Source organism: Vipera ursinii (genome assembly GCF_947247035.1).
Source record: "Vipera ursinii genome assembly, chromosome: 1".
In the NCBI taxonomy this organism is placed as follows: Eukaryota; Metazoa; Chordata; class Lepidosauria; order Squamata; family Viperidae; genus Vipera; species Vipera ursinii.
The window spans coordinates 28,993,762-29,011,752 of record NC_139512.1 but is presented as its reverse complement, the minus strand read 5'-3'; the positions used below and the strand labels follow the sequence as shown (position 1 = coordinate 29,011,752).

Sequence of the window (17,991 nt, the reverse complement as noted above, 5' to 3'; positions counted from 1 at the left end):
ATGTAGAGAGCTTTACTTTTGCTGCAACCACTTAACTTTAGCAGAAGAACCTATCAGTTCAATCAAATGGATTTGAGGGTCTTTCTTTCCTAAATGTCAAGTTGGGGCATATCTGACACATTTGATTTAAAGATATGACAGCAAGTATGTGCTTATTCCTACATGCTCTGCATCATTCCTACTGAATTTGAACCTCTGCACAGTCATAAGCAATAGTAATCATATTAATATACCATTACCAATGTCCAAGTGTAATAATTTGGCAATGCTGACAAGTAAACAATTTTGTTTTTTAATAGATTTTTGAAGCTAGTTACAAACCTCAGATTATGTTATGTTATACTATGTTCACAGATACTGCTAAACAGGATTTAAAACCAAAGCTTGCTAAGTAAGTTACAGTAACCTGACTATGACATAATACTATTATGACTTAGTATTATGTGTGAATCTTGTCCAAGTATAACTGGATTGTGCTAAGCCTATATAGACTGGTTTTTTTTTACTTATACGCCCATCCATTGTGGATTAATATTTTGTACAAACTCAATCTCTAAATCCTGGTTCATAATCATGGTTGAGATTGATACTGACATAACTTTTAACTGCAGTGAAAGGCAGCAGGAGAGTGGAGTATGGGAAAGTCACATGGAAGAGAAGGATGGAGCTCCTAATTTTCTGATCCCACTCAAAATCCTGTGATATGTGCAACAACCATTGAAATTCTGTCATTCTGTCTTTGTAAGAGCAGTTCAAAATGTTATCTTCAGGTGGAATATCATCTGCATTGCCAAACAAACTAAAGATGCTTGTCTATGATGTTGTATATGTCTGAAGTACCTCCAATTTTGTAAAAATCTCCAAGGGATCAGAGGGAGATAAAGCTTCCAGAAGCGATTCTGTCATTCCGATTTGAGTCTTGGCAAGATCAAGGTCTCCTTTCAGCTCTGTTGTACTGCCATTTACTTCAGTGGGTACTGACTTATTTGGTAAATACTTCCTTATTTGCTCCATTTTGTTCAAAAGAGAAGATTTAATAACCTGAAAAGGAAAAGAACATATGCCAAATTAGGAGTTTATTATTTTAGTAGAAATTGGAGAGAAATATTGCTATACATACCTGCCTTCTTTTTAAATTATAATTTCCTTCTTTTTTGCCAGAATTGATAAACACATCTTATATTTTAGGTATACCCAGGATTTATTTAAAATGTTGAAGCTAGTTGTTACTGAAAAAGGCATTCCATATTCAAATTCTTTTCTGTTTTTCCCTTATAGCCAGTAACAATCTCTACATGATAACATTACAGTGTAAATTTCCTTCACCCCAACACGAAATCTTATCATCTAGTGAGTTTTGTTTCAGAGGATTAAATCAAGAAAATCAGTCATCAAGAGAGAACTAGAGCTTCTTATGAGTGGAAGAAAAAAAAGAACCTTCTTCATAGGACTCAGGGAGAAATATAAAACATTTTGACTTCTAGACGCAATGGACAATTAGATGGTTCCAGATTGTATCTTAGTGGTTGTAATCTGGTAACATAGCTCAGAAACAGGTACCAAAGTTCCTGTTACTTCCGACATATCACAGCAGTTTGAGTCAGTATCAGATAGTCAACCTGAAGAGAAGTAACAGAATGGAAGCCATTTTCCTTCCTTCACCTTGCTCCTATATCTTTGGTCGATGAGAGGAAAATAAGACAGTGATGCTGAATACCAGCCAAAACAGTAATTACCCTGCACTGTCCAGCTGAATGAGGCAGACCTGATAGCAAAAGAGACCTTTACAATTGTGTTTTATTTTCATTATTGCAAGGCAATACAAAAGGAATAGAAAATCTTTTTTTGGACAACAAAGATAAGCAGGCCTATTATATCAACCACAATCATAATTCTTGTTATTTCTCCTCTTTCACCTGTAGTTCAAGTGAGGGTTCACTGCCATTAAGAAGACACTGAATTTCATCCACCTTTGTATCAAATTCCTCTAACTTTTTTTCTTGGCACAAGATATCGGCCTGAGAAGATACAGAAAACAGATTATGTACAAAATATCCAATTGTAAATTTTATTTCACCAGTGAATAGAAGTCATAATGCACTGCCCTTGAAGATTGCAAGGAAGCAACAACCGGGCTAAAATGCAATGGCTTAAAAAGTTATGAACACAACTCAGGATACCCAATGTAGCACCTCTGCCATTAAGCTAGACTGATTACCAGTGATGATTACCTCCTATGAAGCCCTTCATGGCATGCAGCCTGAATACCAGAGGGATTGCCTCTTTCCCATCTTTAATGCCTGTTCTGTAACAACCATAGAGCTGACAGGGGAATTCTGGGAGTCCACATGTCTTTAAAGTTGCTGGGGTTGAGAAACACGGCATTAAGCAATGTAATTTGATGGCAACTAGAAGGCATTCTTTTCATGGCATCTACTCTTTGAAATAGAAACTCCCTGGAGATTTAGGCTGCCCTGCCCTGATTTGGGGTCAAAGGCCCCAAGATCAATTTCTGCCATCTTCAGGTACTATGCAGAAAGATTGCTATTTAATGTAAGTAATACTGAGTAATATGAGGGGGGGATTTGATTAAAAATAAAAACTTTCTCATGACAAATTATGTGCATTGTATTCCTTTTCAAACCAGCTGCATCTTAACACAAGAATGGTAAGAGCTTTGAAGACCTTATATTAATCTTTGTTGTAACACCTACTATCATTTCAAATTAAAATTCCCCTTTCAGTGTAAAAATAGCTTTCGAAACATATCTTTTTCATATCTGCATCTCATAAAGAAATGCTAGGTATTTTATGAATGAATCTCTCATTGCATTCAAGCAGAGGAGAAGAAAGTCAGAGAAAGGATGGCAATATGGAAAAGAGAACAAGGAGGAAGAAAAAACAGAACTTCAGACCTTGAATCACAGCTTGATGGCATTGTACCATCCTTCATCCAGTTTAGAAAAAGTTGCCTGCAGTTACTGAATGACAAATAATCCCTATCAACCATACCTCCAACTCTTCCAATTCCTTTTCAGTCACGTTCCCATCTTCTAAGTTCTTCTGCATTGCATCTGACCATTCATCAATCAAACTGGATAAGTTAAGAAGCTGGTCCCATAAAGCCAAAGCTCTTTCCAGGTTTTCACAATAGCTTTCAGTCCGCTCATTGATCTGGAAGAAGGAATTATGTTTTCCAAAAAAGAAGAAAGAAACAGAACATAAAGCTTTCTAATCAAGTAAGAACATGAAGAGAGGCAAGGTAAAATGAAGCCAAACACAAAAACAAATAAGGGGAGGGAAGTAATCCAATGTTCCCATGGGATACAGCCAGTTTCTTGCCAAATATGATTATCATATCAAAGATCACAATAGCGCTCCAGACTCTAGAGACAGGTTTGGCGAGGTGGCTTGGTTTATTAGATGGAATCTTCTCCCAATAATGTGTCCTAACTGGTTTTAGTTAGGAACTGCCTGGGCATATTCATAAAGCAGTCAAGTGTCCTTCTCTAGCTTTTTAGAGTATTGAAGTAAGACATTCTTAAGATATGCACTCGTGGAAAAACTCCTGGGAGTGCTAAGCAATACAAACAGCATAAGACAATATTGCTTGTTTGTTTATATCTTTGAGAATAATCTCAAATAAAATAAAAATATGTATTTCTTTGAGTCCCACTTTGTATTAAGTATGCTCCAATTTCCCTCTTTTGGGGTTCCTCATCATGCTAAATGCACATGGAGCCTTGGTGGAGCAGTGGGCTAATGCCTCCTTAAGTAACACCACCTGCCTGCAATTAGTGCAGGTTCGCATCCCACCAGGCTCAAGATTGACTCAGCCTTCCATCCTTCCGAGGTAGGTAAAATGAGGACCCAGATTGTTGGGGGCAATTAAGCTGACTTTGTAATAATGCCGCTTGGGGGGGGGGCGAAAAAGCCCTAATAAGCAGGCATATACATAGAATGAAGGCTACTGCTAAGCTTGTAAGCCGCCCTGAGTCTTCGGAGAAGGGCGGGATATAAATGGAATTAAAATAAAAATTAAAAATAAAATAAATTTAATTTAATTTACTTTGAATAACACTTGGAAGTCAAGATTGATTATTACAATAAATGATAATTTGGAATATCCTTATAGTTAGCTTATATAACATACATCCAGCCATCGGTCCACAATAGCATTAGCCTCATTCTCAAATGGGGGTTCCTCAAAACTCTTCATTTTGTTCACTTGAGACTGAAGATTTTTGCACATTTGGTTTAATCTATCAACATCTTCAGAGGAATTGTTAAATTCTTCCTTTGCCTTGTGGACCTATGAAAAGATGAGAATGAACAAGTTTATGAACAAGTTTGTTGCATTTGTGGGAAATTCTAGAGTCAGAAACTTGTCAAAATGAAAAATGGCACTGCCTTTGATTTTCAATATTTATATTCGTTTCAACATCAACAAGAATGAGAAAAAAGTAACAGAATTATGCTTTATTGTGAATCTTCCAAGTTTTAAAAAATTCAGTTACTTTTTATCAAGAAATAAATCTATTCAAATATTTTAAACCTTGAGCAATATTCTGCTTTTTATGCAAATGAACTCATTAACTTGCGTAATAGCTACAGTATATTTCAGATTTATTTGTTTGCTTATTCATCTTCTTTTCAAATATATGGACTCCCAATTCTCCTCTCACACATTTGCCATATACTGTTCCTATAATACTGAATTATACAGTCAAAACTATATTGAAAGCAGGACCTGGATTGTTCATGGCAAATTAAACCTCAAATATTTTGTTCTACATATAATAATAAACAGATTGTTTTTCAGGTAATACAATATTTCCTTTGATAACTACAGTTGTTTCAAAAATGAACGATCCATTTTAATTTATAAACTGCGTCACCAAATTTGTATCTCTGGAACTTGCAAAATACCATTTTTATTTTCCACTTTGGGCTTCTGAAATGGCTCTTATGCCCCCAAAACACACAAACACAGGCAGTAGAGTACTGACCTATACCACTTGGCAGTTATAAAGCTTTTGTTAATGACAGCTTTGTTCCCTGTCAGACAGTACTCTGTTTTTAGTACATCCAGCTAGACAATGAGAAAGTAGGACAAAGGTTTTCAAGCAACAGATGATAGACAACTTGTCTTCTTATTCCTCTAACAGAAAAAAATAAGCATGAAGCTCTGCATACTTTGGGGAGGGGAGAATTCTGACCAGTTTATTTATACTCTCATGACATTGCTGAATCCAAATAAAACAACCCTGGCAGAAAGGAAAGATACATCAAATATAAGTATTTAGATTCTGATTCGTATTATTAATCACATTATGGATAAACTGGAGAGAATCATAAAAGACCAAGAATGAGAAATCTTTAGACCTTTATTTAAGTAACAAAGATACAGAAAGTATTGTCAAGATTCTTCTGAAATGGTACAACCCATTTCAAGTCCTCCTTGAGGCAAAGTTAAATCTTCAAGGCAGGTAACATAACAAACATATATTATCAAATTCTGAATATTTAAGTTTTTTCTTTATATATTTTGTTAATGTTGACATGGTTGACTATTGATAAACTTTGCTTCCCATTCAAGCATGGAAATATTATTGACATTTTAAAATATCCTAAACACGTATTCCTTGACTTACAACAGTCCATATAGCAACCATTTGAAATTATAACAGCACTGAAAAAAGTGACTTATGACCATTTTTCACACTTATGACCGTTGCAGCATCCCCATAGTCATGTGATCTAAATTCAGGCACTTGGCAACTGACTCATATTTATGACGGTTGCAGTATCCCAGGTTCATGTGATCACCTTTTGGAACCTTCTGACAAGCAAAGTCAATGGGGAAGCCAGGTTCACTTAACAATTGTGTTACTAACTTAACAACTGTGGTGATTCACTTAACAACTATGGCAAGAAAAGTCATAAAATGGGGCAAAATTCATTTAACAAATGTCTCATTTAGCAATAAAAATTTTGAGCTCAACTGAGGTTGTAAGTCTGTATTAACATTTTGTTCCAGAGATATATTTCATGGTTTATGGAAAGTTGGGTACCTGTGAGTAATTTTTCCTCTATCCTATAGTAAGTGCTTTGCATGAAACTTATCCATGTCTTAATCGACAGGAAGCTTGCCTATAGACATGGTAAAAGCGGAAAAATCTTAACACTTGCAGGATGAGGCCTGGAAGAAGCCCAAAGATTTTTGGCTTGGAAGCTTTTCTCCTCTCTCCCCATGGACTGTTGGTGGCAACGCTGTATACAAGGTGGGTCTTCTCTAATGAATCACTGCTAAGAACTCTGTTCCATAGCAGAGAAGATTTGTTTTCAGATTGTATCTACTGCAGGCTGGAAGGAATGCAATCAGTGCTTCATAGGTATTAGCCAAAGGGCACCAAGCAATACATCTCTGGACTGTAATCTACATGGATTCATAATTCCCATTTCATTGGGAACATACTATACAGACTCATAGAGTAGGAAAATTAGGATTTCATCACTGTTCACAATGAATCTGCAAGTTACTAGCTGCACTGGATAGACAGCAACAGACCAAAAAGTAAGACACAGTTTCTACCCATAAAACATAGTGTTCTTGATCCAGTCACAGGCAGCTCAAATTGATGATAAAACTCTGAACTGGGGGCTTTATAGGGTTTCACAACTAGGGATTAGACCTTTGCGTCAACTGATGATACACTTAAGCAGTATATAACTGAGAGAGCCTTGGTGGAGCAGTGGGCTAATGCCTCCTTAAGTAACACCAGCTGCCTGCAATTAGTGCAGGTTCGCATCCCACCAGGCTCAAGGTTGACTCAGCCTTCCATCCTTCCGAGGTAGGTAAAATGAGGACCCAGATTGTTGGGGGCAATAAGCTGACTTTGTAATAATGCCGCTTGGGGTGTGTGTGAAAGCCCTAATAAGCAGGCATATATATAGAATGAAGGCTACTGCTAAGCTTGTAAGCCGCCCTGAGTCTTCGGAGAAGGGCGGGATATAAATGGAATTAAAATAAATAAATAAATAAATGATACTTAAAGCATTACTGCTGTCTTTTAACACAGTGATGAGCAGTGAAAGAGGTAAAATACTTATGGTAAAATACTTATGGAGTTTGTCTTCCAGTTCTCAATGCATTGTGTTACATGTCCATCACTAAATGCTACAGGGTGTTGCTCATTTGCACAGAACCAGAGAAATGGTTTCCTATGTACAAAGTTCCCTAAAACGTCACCTTAGCAATTATCTTCTGCAGGTTTTCCTTTCCTATGTAGGAGGCTTGCTGTGATAGGGCATTTTCTTGCTTCAGAATAATGCTAGTCAAACAGGTTTTGCAGCTTTGATATTGCTTCAAGAGTTCCATTGTGCTTTTACAGTACTCACGCCTATAGAAGGGGACAAAGCCAAAAGAAAATTGGAGACATTTACACACTAGCCTAAGACTAGAGAACCTTATTTTTCAAATGATTATGAACACGTCAAGGAATCCAGTAGGCCCATTCAACTCCAAAGTAAATAAGCTTTCACAAAAATGAAGAAGAGAATTAGTAGCCTTTAGGATTAAACTAGGGATTAAATGCAGGAATATGCTTTCATAGTTTCATAACCATCTTAGAGGAAAATTAAAATTAGAATTGTACTACATAGGGAGAGGAGTTTAACTTATTTCCAGTTTTGCATTGCCCACTCCTAAGCTGCTGTTCTACTTACGATAGATGCCTATGATAATTGGCATCAGTTAATTATGAAGATAACTGATCATGTAAAGACAGAAAGAGTCTGAGAGTATTTATAAGAATGTCTCCCACAATTGGGACTAGCAACTTGGTCATTAAGCAAAGTGGTTGTTAAATGAACACACAACTGTGCTTATGATCTTACTTCATCTTACAGGTCTGTAAAAATCCTAAAGGCAAGAACAGATTATAAAGTGATTTTTTTTCATCACTGTTATAACTGCAAATGGTTACTAAACAAGGCAGTCACTAAATGAGAACTACCTGTATACATTACTGGCTGCAGAATATTTATTAATCAAATTTTATAGCTGTTTGTCTCTCTAAAAGTGGCTCTGGACAATATACAACAGTCGATTAAAATCACAAATATGAAAACAACACATATAAAAATATAACAATCCACATTTAAAATAAATATTATAAAAACAAATATACAACGTGAGCAAGGAAAGGATAAGCATTGCCATTTTAAAATATCAAAGTAGGAGATCCCTTCTTGGATTCTTCCAGTTAGAATGCAAGAAAGGGGAGTTTTCATTCTTCCATAGTGAAAAAGTTAATTCCCTGACATGTTACTTCCTTACCAACAGAGTTTCTTACACAAACTAAAGTTCAATCATGTAGTCTCAAGTTATCATTTAAAACTTGTCCAGTCCCCAAAAGTTGTATTATAAAATACTTCTTTTAAGATAAGCAAGTAAATATACTGCTTGTGTATACATTTTTCTTGCAAAAAGAAATTTTGTTTTTTTCAATTTCAAGACACATTTTTCATCATTTTCTTTTTATAGTATTTTAACCAAAAGTTCCAAGTTCATTTTTTCCACAACCACGGCAGAAAATATGGCTTGCTCTTGGCTTCCGATAATTTACTTGTTTTACAGTTAATAATTTTGATAATAATTTTTTTCATGAATTCTTTAATTTCCAATTAAACGAGATATAAAAGGGAAGTTATGTGTTCCAGGATGAGTGATTACTTATCTCTAATTTATTGCACTGTGGGAAGATGAGCAATGTCTCAGTCTACAGCTGCATGAAATTAAGCAGAACAGCAGTATGTATGTATGTATGTATGTATGTATGTATGTATGTATGTATGTATGTATGTAAGTATGTATAGTACAGTCCTAATGAAATCTATTCAGAATTAAGTTTTATTCAGTATCAGTAGGACTTCCTAGGAGGTACATATAAATATAGAATTGCGACCTACTTTTCAGTAATGGCAAGTTTAGTCTTCTTCCATAGGTCCTGAGTAAGCGTCCACTGCCGACTGACTTCATTTTCCTGGGCTTTTGGCAACTGGGAAAATTGACTAATCTCATTCAAGGATTTCATTTCTGGAGCACAGCGATCAAGCTTCTTCCACAGTTCATTGAGCAACTTCAACCTATATTATCAAGAGAAAAAAATAGATTGATATCTTATAATTTCACTGTGACTATTCTGATATTCTATTATTTTAAAATATTTTCAGATTATTATATTTATTATATTGTATATTATTATTATATTATTTTAAAATATTTCCAGTTTTAAGAAGCTTTCATAATTCCCAACCAGAAGATATAAAATTAGTGAAAAAAAAGGCTTTCTCACCTTTGCGAAATAGCAGGAATTGTTGGGTCCCGCAAGCCTATCACACTGATTGAATCATATATATCTTGAAGATTTTTAAATAGCTCATTATTCCTCAAGGAAAATTCTTCAGTCTTTTGATTCTGGGTATACTCTGTTGCTGCTTCAGAACCAATAGACGGGCATTCCTTTACAAATAAAGCTGCTACAAGCTCTTCACAGCTCATATTTTTACCACTTTCAGCCTCTACCAAATAGATATGAAGTTGCTTCAATTTCTCATCTAGAGACTTGGCTTCTTTCTCCATATGAGAAACCTCCTGCATTGACTGAGTAGACCAGCTCAGCGGTGTAGAGGCATCCACAGAATATTGAATATGTCTCAGGGAAGCCAGAAAACTTTCAAGATCTTGTAAAATTGTTTCAATGACTTCTATCTTTTGACTCAGTTCTTCTAATTGTGTTTTATACTTGCTGATCATTAAACCAATGGCTTGCCGATCTCTTTGGTCAATTGTCCATCCTGCAGGGCTTTTTTGCTCTTGGCTGTCGCACTGTTCAATACAATTAGCTATAGATGCCTGGATTTTCTGAAAGAAAGGATGATAGAATCTGGAAACTATGTTTTATGCATAATATTAATTACTATGCAATTACACTTACTAAATCTGAAGAATGAGAGATGGCTCTATAGCAAAATGGTAGCCTGCATACTTTTATTCAGAAGGGCACTTCCCTAACTAGGGCTGGAAAAACTCCTACATGATACTGTTAAAAAGCTACAGTATCACTGGTCAGTGTTGTTGGACCAACAGGTCAACTTGAGTTTCTAATATTCTTAAGCACCACATCTATGTTAGTTGATGAAAAATGATGAGCAGACACACTTATATATGATTATTCTTCTAGGGGAATAAACAGATTTGGAGGAAAGCACTTAAGGAAGACCAGTTTGGGTCTTTGGGCTATAATAAGCATTATAATATAATACAAAGTAAAGAAAGATTCAGAACCTTTCTGTTTACTACCACTTTCCCTTAGAGAAAAGGGGCTGAGATTGGGAAGTTGAACTGAGAAAAGAGGAGGCTTCATCATCTCTGCTTCCAATTTTTTTCTGAAAATTTCTTTTTGAAATTTTGCACTTAGGATTTTTGTGAATATAGTCTTAATGCTCTAGAAGAATCTGGGGGTAATCTATTGAAGATGAATAGATATTATTTGAATTCCAAAGAAAATTTTAACATGATCAGTACAAACCTTCACTTTCTTGTACAGAAGATCAGTTCTACTCATCATACAACGTGGAATGTCTCTTTTACAAAGTTGTTCTTCTGATCTGCAGAGTAAGACCCACTCATTTTCTATTGGCATAACAAGGGCCAAAGCAGCCTTTAAAGATTCCATCCTGAAGGATAGTAAGTGCAAAATGAACAGAACATCACCTAAGGAAATGTCTCCACACATTGTACAATATATAGGAACAAAGTTCTTGATACAACTCCATTAACATAATTTCTGCTTTTTGCTTTTTCATTAAAAGTCTTAGCTTTTGAGCATCAGCCAGACTTTGTAAAAATTTGACTAATGGGAGTAGGATAATCAATGCCCCAACTGACCATTTTGTTTAAAATATCTAGCCCACATGAGTATAAGGATAAAGTCTAGAAACAGAGCAAAACTTCCCAAGATTACTTCCATTGCCTGCAGAATTTATTGAAAGAACTGGCCATCTAAGTGGATGTGCCATGTTTGACAAATCTAATCTGATATAATGTTTGATATCAGTTACTACGACTTCCTTAGAAGTTCATAACGATGGGGCAACTTGAACACATCTTTGTTATCTTCATTTTTGGGGAATCTCTGTTGTTCCCTTTCAAGGCTAGATGAATATGATTATTATTATTTTTTTAAAAGAGACCTTCCTAGAAATCAATCCAGATTGTGCATTATCACTTCTTCTCACTTTCTGTGGTCTCAGTCCATAAGGAACATAAGCCATCCCCTCTTCACATGAACAGCTGAATACTTAGGAGGCAATCTGCAAGCTAAACTAACTTTCTCCATCTCTCACACCATCTGATAAGTCAGACTAGTTCAGAACAGGGCATTACTGATTCTGTTGAAGACAAAATCTATGTGTGTTCCCCTTATGTCCATTCAATTAGAAGCCCACTACTTCTTCAAGTTTTAATTTGCCAACTGTACCTTTTATCTAAAGCAAACTGGAGCTCATCCCATTCTTTGTGCAAATCTTCCAGAGATTTCTCAGAGATGACAGAATTGTCCATCTCACTTGAGAACTTTACTAACTGTGAAGCCACAGAATCCAACAGTTTCCAGGAAGAATCACCTTTGCTATCTAAAGCCTGAAACAAAATGTATAAATAGTGACATGCTATATTTTTTTTAAGTAACATTGTCAGATTTATAAACAAAAACATAGAAATAAAGTTCAACTATGCCTTTTTCCATAGTTTAACATAGTGTTTTAACTGAGACAACACACAGCCAGTTCATCTATTGGTTATAATACATTCATATAAATTCTAATTGGAATATTAATAAATTTAATAATTAAAATCAATTAATTTAATTTTAATAATTAATGTAATTATTAAATTAATTCATTTGTTAATTTCTCTGAACCTAATGAATGCTCAGTAAGTACCAGTGCTAACTCTGTTCAAATTGAAAAGATAAGCCTAGAGAAGGTATTATTCAAACTCTTGTGTTAGCCATTGCTAGGTTCCAAGAAACAGTTAAGGACTGCAAACTATAATCTTTACTTTCATAAACAGAAGTGTCATGCAATATGTCCTGCAGTATGTTTCTTTTGCAAGCTGTTCCATGGAGTGACCCATTAGAATCCATTTGTTTTTTGCTGGCAAAATAAACACCTGTCTACATAATACCCCAAGATTACGTTTGGTGCTTGTTGAGCAAAAGTGCAGTGACACATTCTTTGGCATCCACCAAGCATCCTGCCTTACAAATTCGTTTTTTTAAAAAAATATTTTTTTAAAAAAATTAATATGAAGTTAACAGGATATAAACCAAAGCATGAGCCTCAAGCAGAATCTTATACTAACGGTACTACTGGCTCTCTTAGTGGCCCCCGAGTCACTGTCAGAAACTCAAATGAGGATACTTGTATCCTAAGCTGTTATTTGTCCTCTGGTTTACAAGTATTTTATAACTGGCTCCACCTGACCTAATAACCATTTTATGAACATGTCCATTATATTCTCTCAAAATCCCAAATACAGCCACTTATGCTAAATGTCTGAGGAACCCTGACTTAACAGACAAATTAAGAAAGCACCTAAACACTTACTTCCAATGTTTGCAATTTCTTCTGGAGGGAAGAAATGTTTTTCACATCATCAATGAAAGACAGAGTTATAGTCTCTCTGATGCTCTTCAGGTGAAGCTTCAGATTATGTCTTGCTTTGTCATAGCTAAGAGAAAACTTGATATCATTAGTAATATTATGCAAAATTGGACATGAAAACAAGATTCCTGCTTCTTCTAATGCTGCCTTCTCCTCCTCCTCTTCATGAAATAATACAACTGTTTGTTTCCTATTACTTTCTCATTTCTTCTATCAGCCATCTTGACATGCAATCATCTTCTTACTTCCAGATCCTAAACTGAATGTGCTTTTTTATTTTTAAATTTACTTTCTGGCCAAGGGCCACAAAAAACATGTACAAAAAAGCAGGCTCTTAAATTGTTCAACATGCAAGTAAGCAAATCCAACCAGGAGAGGTCTGATTTCTGAGGATGAGGAAAGAACACCGTGGAAATTTTCCAAAAGGAGATGAAGCAAGGCACTTCTCTCAATTGGAAGAGCCCTCAGCTATTTAAAGACCAAATGATTGTGAAATCTAAAATAATTATTCAGAGCAGTCCAAAGAGAACAACTTGAGGAAAATACATTTTATGTTACTCTCTATAAGAATTCTAGGACTGGAATCTGACAGATCAAAACAAGGTAAGCCAGTTTGAAGATTCAGCTTTATTTTTTTTTTTTAAAAAAAAAAAGATGCTTGCAAATTTATTCCAGATATTTCTGGTAAATACCTATTTCTTGTCACCTCAATATTTTACACTGAAATATACCTTTCTTTTAATTTTTTTAAGGCCAAGTCTCCATCACTTTCCAACTTTTCTGCATGCTGTCTGCCATTTTGAAATCCCTTTTCTGGTTCCAAATTTATACAAGAAACATCTTCTGAATCCTAAAAATATAACCAAAATATATAAATAATTGCAATATCCATAACAATAATTAAGTATATTCAATAGAATATTGAATAATTTTCCATATAAAAGAAATCTCACCCCCAAAATTAAAGATTCATATAAAAAGACTGAAGGTTATAAAGCCACAAGGGAAATTACTTTCACAGATTTATTTTATCCTAATTCAGGACATTTTATATGAAAAGTTGGGATACTGAACATTTATATTTTCCCATTCATGTTGATAAAGAGGAACTTTCCATATGCATAAAGGCTGGGTTCAGCCATACCTAAAGCCAAATGTCCTTATTGCACTATTTTTTCCTATGTATTAGGAATGGCAAAATAGTAAAATATGCTCAGGCTAGAAATTACAACTTTTACAGAATACAGTTCTAAAATGCTTGTAGAAGGTAGTTTTAAAATAAATCTGAATTTTCAAATAAACATCTGAGATTTGCTCTCTGGTTTACCAATCAGAATTATGAAAGTGGCAAATACTATTCCTCACAATTTCTTTTAGACAGAATAAGTAAATGACTATGCAGAACAAGTAAATTCAACTATATTTATTTATTCAAAACCATTATCGGGGGGGGGGGGAATTGCTAATAGAAACTTCCAAGATATTTTTAAATTAGATTTATCCAGACATGGAATTCAGAGGCTGTCAAGGGAATAACTTATGCCTGATTTCAGGAAGGATTATAATAACTTTTTCTGCTTCTTTTAAAAAGTTGCAATACAGAAAAACCTTGGTTTGAAAGGTCTTAGCACAGCAGACTTTGCATGCAAAGGATGAAATTTCACTGCAATTTATGTCATCTGCATCATAATGCAATGATGTTGAGGATCCATCTCTAAGAACGCCTGTGACTTTCACTGCCTTCTCACCCCACTCATAGCCAGCTGTATCCATATACTATCCAGTTGGTCTGAAGTGTCCAAGCAAAGCATCTTGGTCAGTGAGAGGGAACTTTGAGGCAGAAGAAACTTGCAACTGCTAAGCCCAGTATTTTTCAATCTTAGCAACTTGGACTTCAAGCTGCTAAGGTTGAGAAAGACTGACTTAGCCAGCTCCATTCTGGAAGCCCAAGGAGTTAGCACTCAAGGTAGACGTCAGAAGGTGATGCTGCAGAAGGGATGTAACAGACTGCTTGTATCTGAGGAGTATACAACGCAGCTGCTATTATAGGATAACAGTTTGTATTAAAAGCCTTGATATCAAAAGATATTAATGAATTAATAGCATGAACCCTATGCTATACTAAACAGACCTTATCATCACCAATGGACAAAAATGTTGTGCAAAAAAGGGCAAATTCTACAGCACCTATGAATTTCAGGTTTCCAGTGAGTGGCTCTGTAATTCATGCAAGACTATTTTTCAGGCTGTCGCCTAATAACAAACAGACATTGATCTACAGACATTGATCTACAGACATACATCAGTCTTCATCAGCCAGATGGAATGTGACTCCCCAAACTCAGTTTTGGATTAGGGAAGGCTGATCTAAATGAACATTAAAATGTGACTCTTACCTTTTCAGCTTCAGGATTCTGAGATGATACCTTCTCTTCATTGACTGAAGCAGGTGTAAGATCTCTGAATTTTAAAATGAAATAACATCAGAGCAGAGCAATGAAAAATACTTCTCAACACTGGAAAAAAGAAAAGGACCATCCCAATTCTATTTACTAAGTTACTAGTTACTAAGAAAGTAATTCAAAGTTTCCAAAATTTCATTTCTTGTCTTCTTTCTCTCTCATCTCCATCCCTGGCTCTCCCTTGGATTTAAAATTTGACATGTTCTATTCCTACATCACAAATAGTAGCATTTGCATGGACTTGCTATTTTCATCATAATGATGGAAACAACATCACAACATTGTGCTATAAGTTCTGCCCTTTTTGGGCACCTGTGTGATACTGCAATGCATGTAAAGAATGGTTAGAGCCGGTGACATAAAGTCACCCCACTGCTGTTCTGAGTCTGACTTTCTTTGCTCCCACGTCTCATATATGTAGTGTATATTGGAGGTGGTGACCCTTTGTGAGCTGAATGCAATAAAATTTCATTTTAATGTATGCCAATTAGTGTACATTCAAAGTGACAATAAAGTTATTATTCTATTCTATTCTATTCTATTCTATTCTATTCTATTCTATTCTATTCTATTCTATTCTATTCTATTCTATTCTATTCTATTCTATTCTATTCTATTCCATTCCATTCCATTCCATTCCATTCCATTCTATTCTATTCCATTCCATTCCATTCCATTCCATTCCATTCCATGTCCCCCTTTTGGAAAAAGTATTTTAATTTCAGGACCAATTTACACATAATGGTGACTTATAAGCTCCTTCCTCCAAAATAGCTTACCACACTAACATTTTGTAAAATGTCTGGTTTTAATTTACAGCATAATGAGATCCATTACTCCAGCCATGAAATGAGGGACTGTCAAAGGTGTGTAATAGTTAAGAATCTCCAACAAAAGCATTTTTATGCTAAACCAACTATAAGTGCCCCCATGCCACAGTTCTACACTAATTATTGAAAATACCCACTCTTTCTCAGATGAATGGTCATCGCCAGTCCTAGATACCAACTCATTGTAAATAGTTGCTGCACATTTTTGAAGTTCTTTTTTCTTTTGCTCATATTCTGCAATTGGCAACTTAATTTTGGACTCCTTTTCCACTTTGGTTATTTTATCATTCATTGTTTTCAAAGCTTGTAAGCAAGTATTAAGCTCACCCAGGCTACCTTGCTGAGAAAAGAAGGCCTAAATGGATACAGAAATGCAGATACAGATCTTGAGTACTCCAAGTCCTTGTTAACTGACTATTGAAATTACCTGCATTCTTCCTATAAAACTCTTAATGACAATCCCACAAACATATTTAAACCTAACTTAACCAATCCTATTCTTGAAGCATCATGGCTATGGCTACACTATGGATGAGGAATGTCTGCTGAAATTCAGAAGCCAGAGGGTTGATCTGTTAACACATTCAATTGTCCTTGTTGATGTGTAGTTGAGCTCTTTGCTCCATTAGATGACTAATCCATAAGGCTGCATCAAATTCAATATCCAAAGGTGCCTTGGAATATGCAAAGGGGCATATATAAATTCTATCTGCCATGCTTCAAACAGGGACATACACCTTTTAGAAAGAAAATCCAAAATACTGGACAGCCAAATAGTAGAGAAAAAACTAAAAGGATCAGAATACCTACCCAGTTATTCTTCATCTGTAATTTAGTTCACAGGTACCACCATGGATAAAAAAATTTATCCTGTCTACTTACTGTAGACAGGCAGAATATGCACATTTTCATCTCAGGTATATAGATTCTACTAAACTAGTAGGTTATAATTATTTCACTTTGGGATATGCAGCTAACCAACTTACTAAATACATCATTATATCATTATACTAATGCATCATTCAGTTTTACATTGTTTCCCAGTTGAGCAGGCAGACAATTCCAGTTTAGTTTTTGGCCTCTCCCAGTGACAATGATGTCAGGAAACAGAGTCAAAGGAAATCTCTCGTGGCATTGAAATACCAGAAAACCACAACTGTAATTCTGGCCCATTATATGGTATCTTGTAAAATAAAAAATGTCTGAGAAACAAAAGAGAATGCCAATTTTACATGGTACCTCATGCTCCTCAATAAGTCCTTTTGTTTTCCCCGCATTGAGCAGTTTCTTCTCTTTATTTATCTGCTTATTGAGATTTGAAAAAGTCTTATTGAACTTCTCTCTTTCGATTTTCAATTTCAGGTGAATATAGGACATGATTTCACAGCGAGCAGCCTGCAAAAGAGATGGCCAAATCTGAATATTCTTTTTAAGTGGCAAGGGAAGTATTTTACATCCAAATCTTGTTCTAAGATCAGAATAACATGTTAGTTTCAGAACCCTGCAAGCTATGTGTCTATTCATTGCAATCTTCCTGAGTTTCCAGCTAACACAGCATTTAAGGCAATTAACAGCAAAATAAACATAGGAGAATTAAGTTGTAATTAAAAGATTAAATTTCACCCAAAGGAAATGTGGATAAGAGAGAGAGAGAGAATATAGAAAGGTTCACAAAATCTTCCTCTACAAATTTGCTTGGCATATTTAGGCACTTCCCATCATTAAAAATGTCTATAGTGATTAACAATGAAATCCATGATGAAAAACAAATGAACAAATAAAACACACAGAGAACAATAGCAAAATATCATCCTGTGTTTTATTTCTTCAAGTAATCTAATATTTATATACTGTAAATACGTTGTCTAAATATTTGACAATTTTATTAAAAAGGGAAGCAAGTTAAAACATGAATAGGCTGTGGCCTATTTGGAACTGAGCTGTGTAAGTGGCTGGTCAGCGCATGT

The 17,991-nt window shown here is 35.2% G+C and overlaps 1 protein-coding gene across 13 annotated transcripts in view; it reads right to left on the bottom strand.

Moving 5' to 3' along the window:
• The window catches only part of SYNE2 (spectrin repeat containing nuclear envelope protein 2), a 244,648-nt gene that overhangs the window by 164,262 nt on the left and 62,395 nt on the right, over positions 1-17,991 (bottom strand). For all 13 annotated transcript variants that reach the window (XM_083350942.1, XM_083350953.1, XM_083350943.1 and 10 more), the window contains exons 21-34: positions 17,264-17,419; positions 16,162-16,379; positions 15,129-15,192; positions 13,464-13,582; positions 12,676-12,799; positions 11,547-11,707; positions 10,596-10,743; positions 9,360-9,928; positions 8,974-9,150; positions 7,253-7,403; positions 4,154-4,312; positions 3,013-3,174; positions 1,917-2,018; positions 841-1,041 (exon numbers count right to left, since the gene is read on the bottom strand). In XM_083350942.1, the coding sequence (XP_083207068.1) occupies positions 841-1,041; positions 1,917-2,018; positions 3,013-3,174; positions 4,154-4,312; positions 7,253-7,403; positions 8,974-9,150; positions 9,360-9,928; positions 10,596-10,743; positions 11,547-11,707; positions 12,676-12,799; positions 13,464-13,582; positions 15,129-15,192; positions 16,162-16,379; positions 17,264-17,419 (2,511 nt within the window). The remainder of the gene's footprint in view (positions 1-840; positions 1,042-1,916; positions 2,019-3,012; positions 3,175-4,153; positions 4,313-7,252; positions 7,404-8,973; positions 9,151-9,359; positions 9,929-10,595; positions 10,744-11,546; positions 11,708-12,675; positions 12,800-13,463; positions 13,583-15,128; positions 15,193-16,161; positions 16,380-17,263; positions 17,420-17,991) is intronic.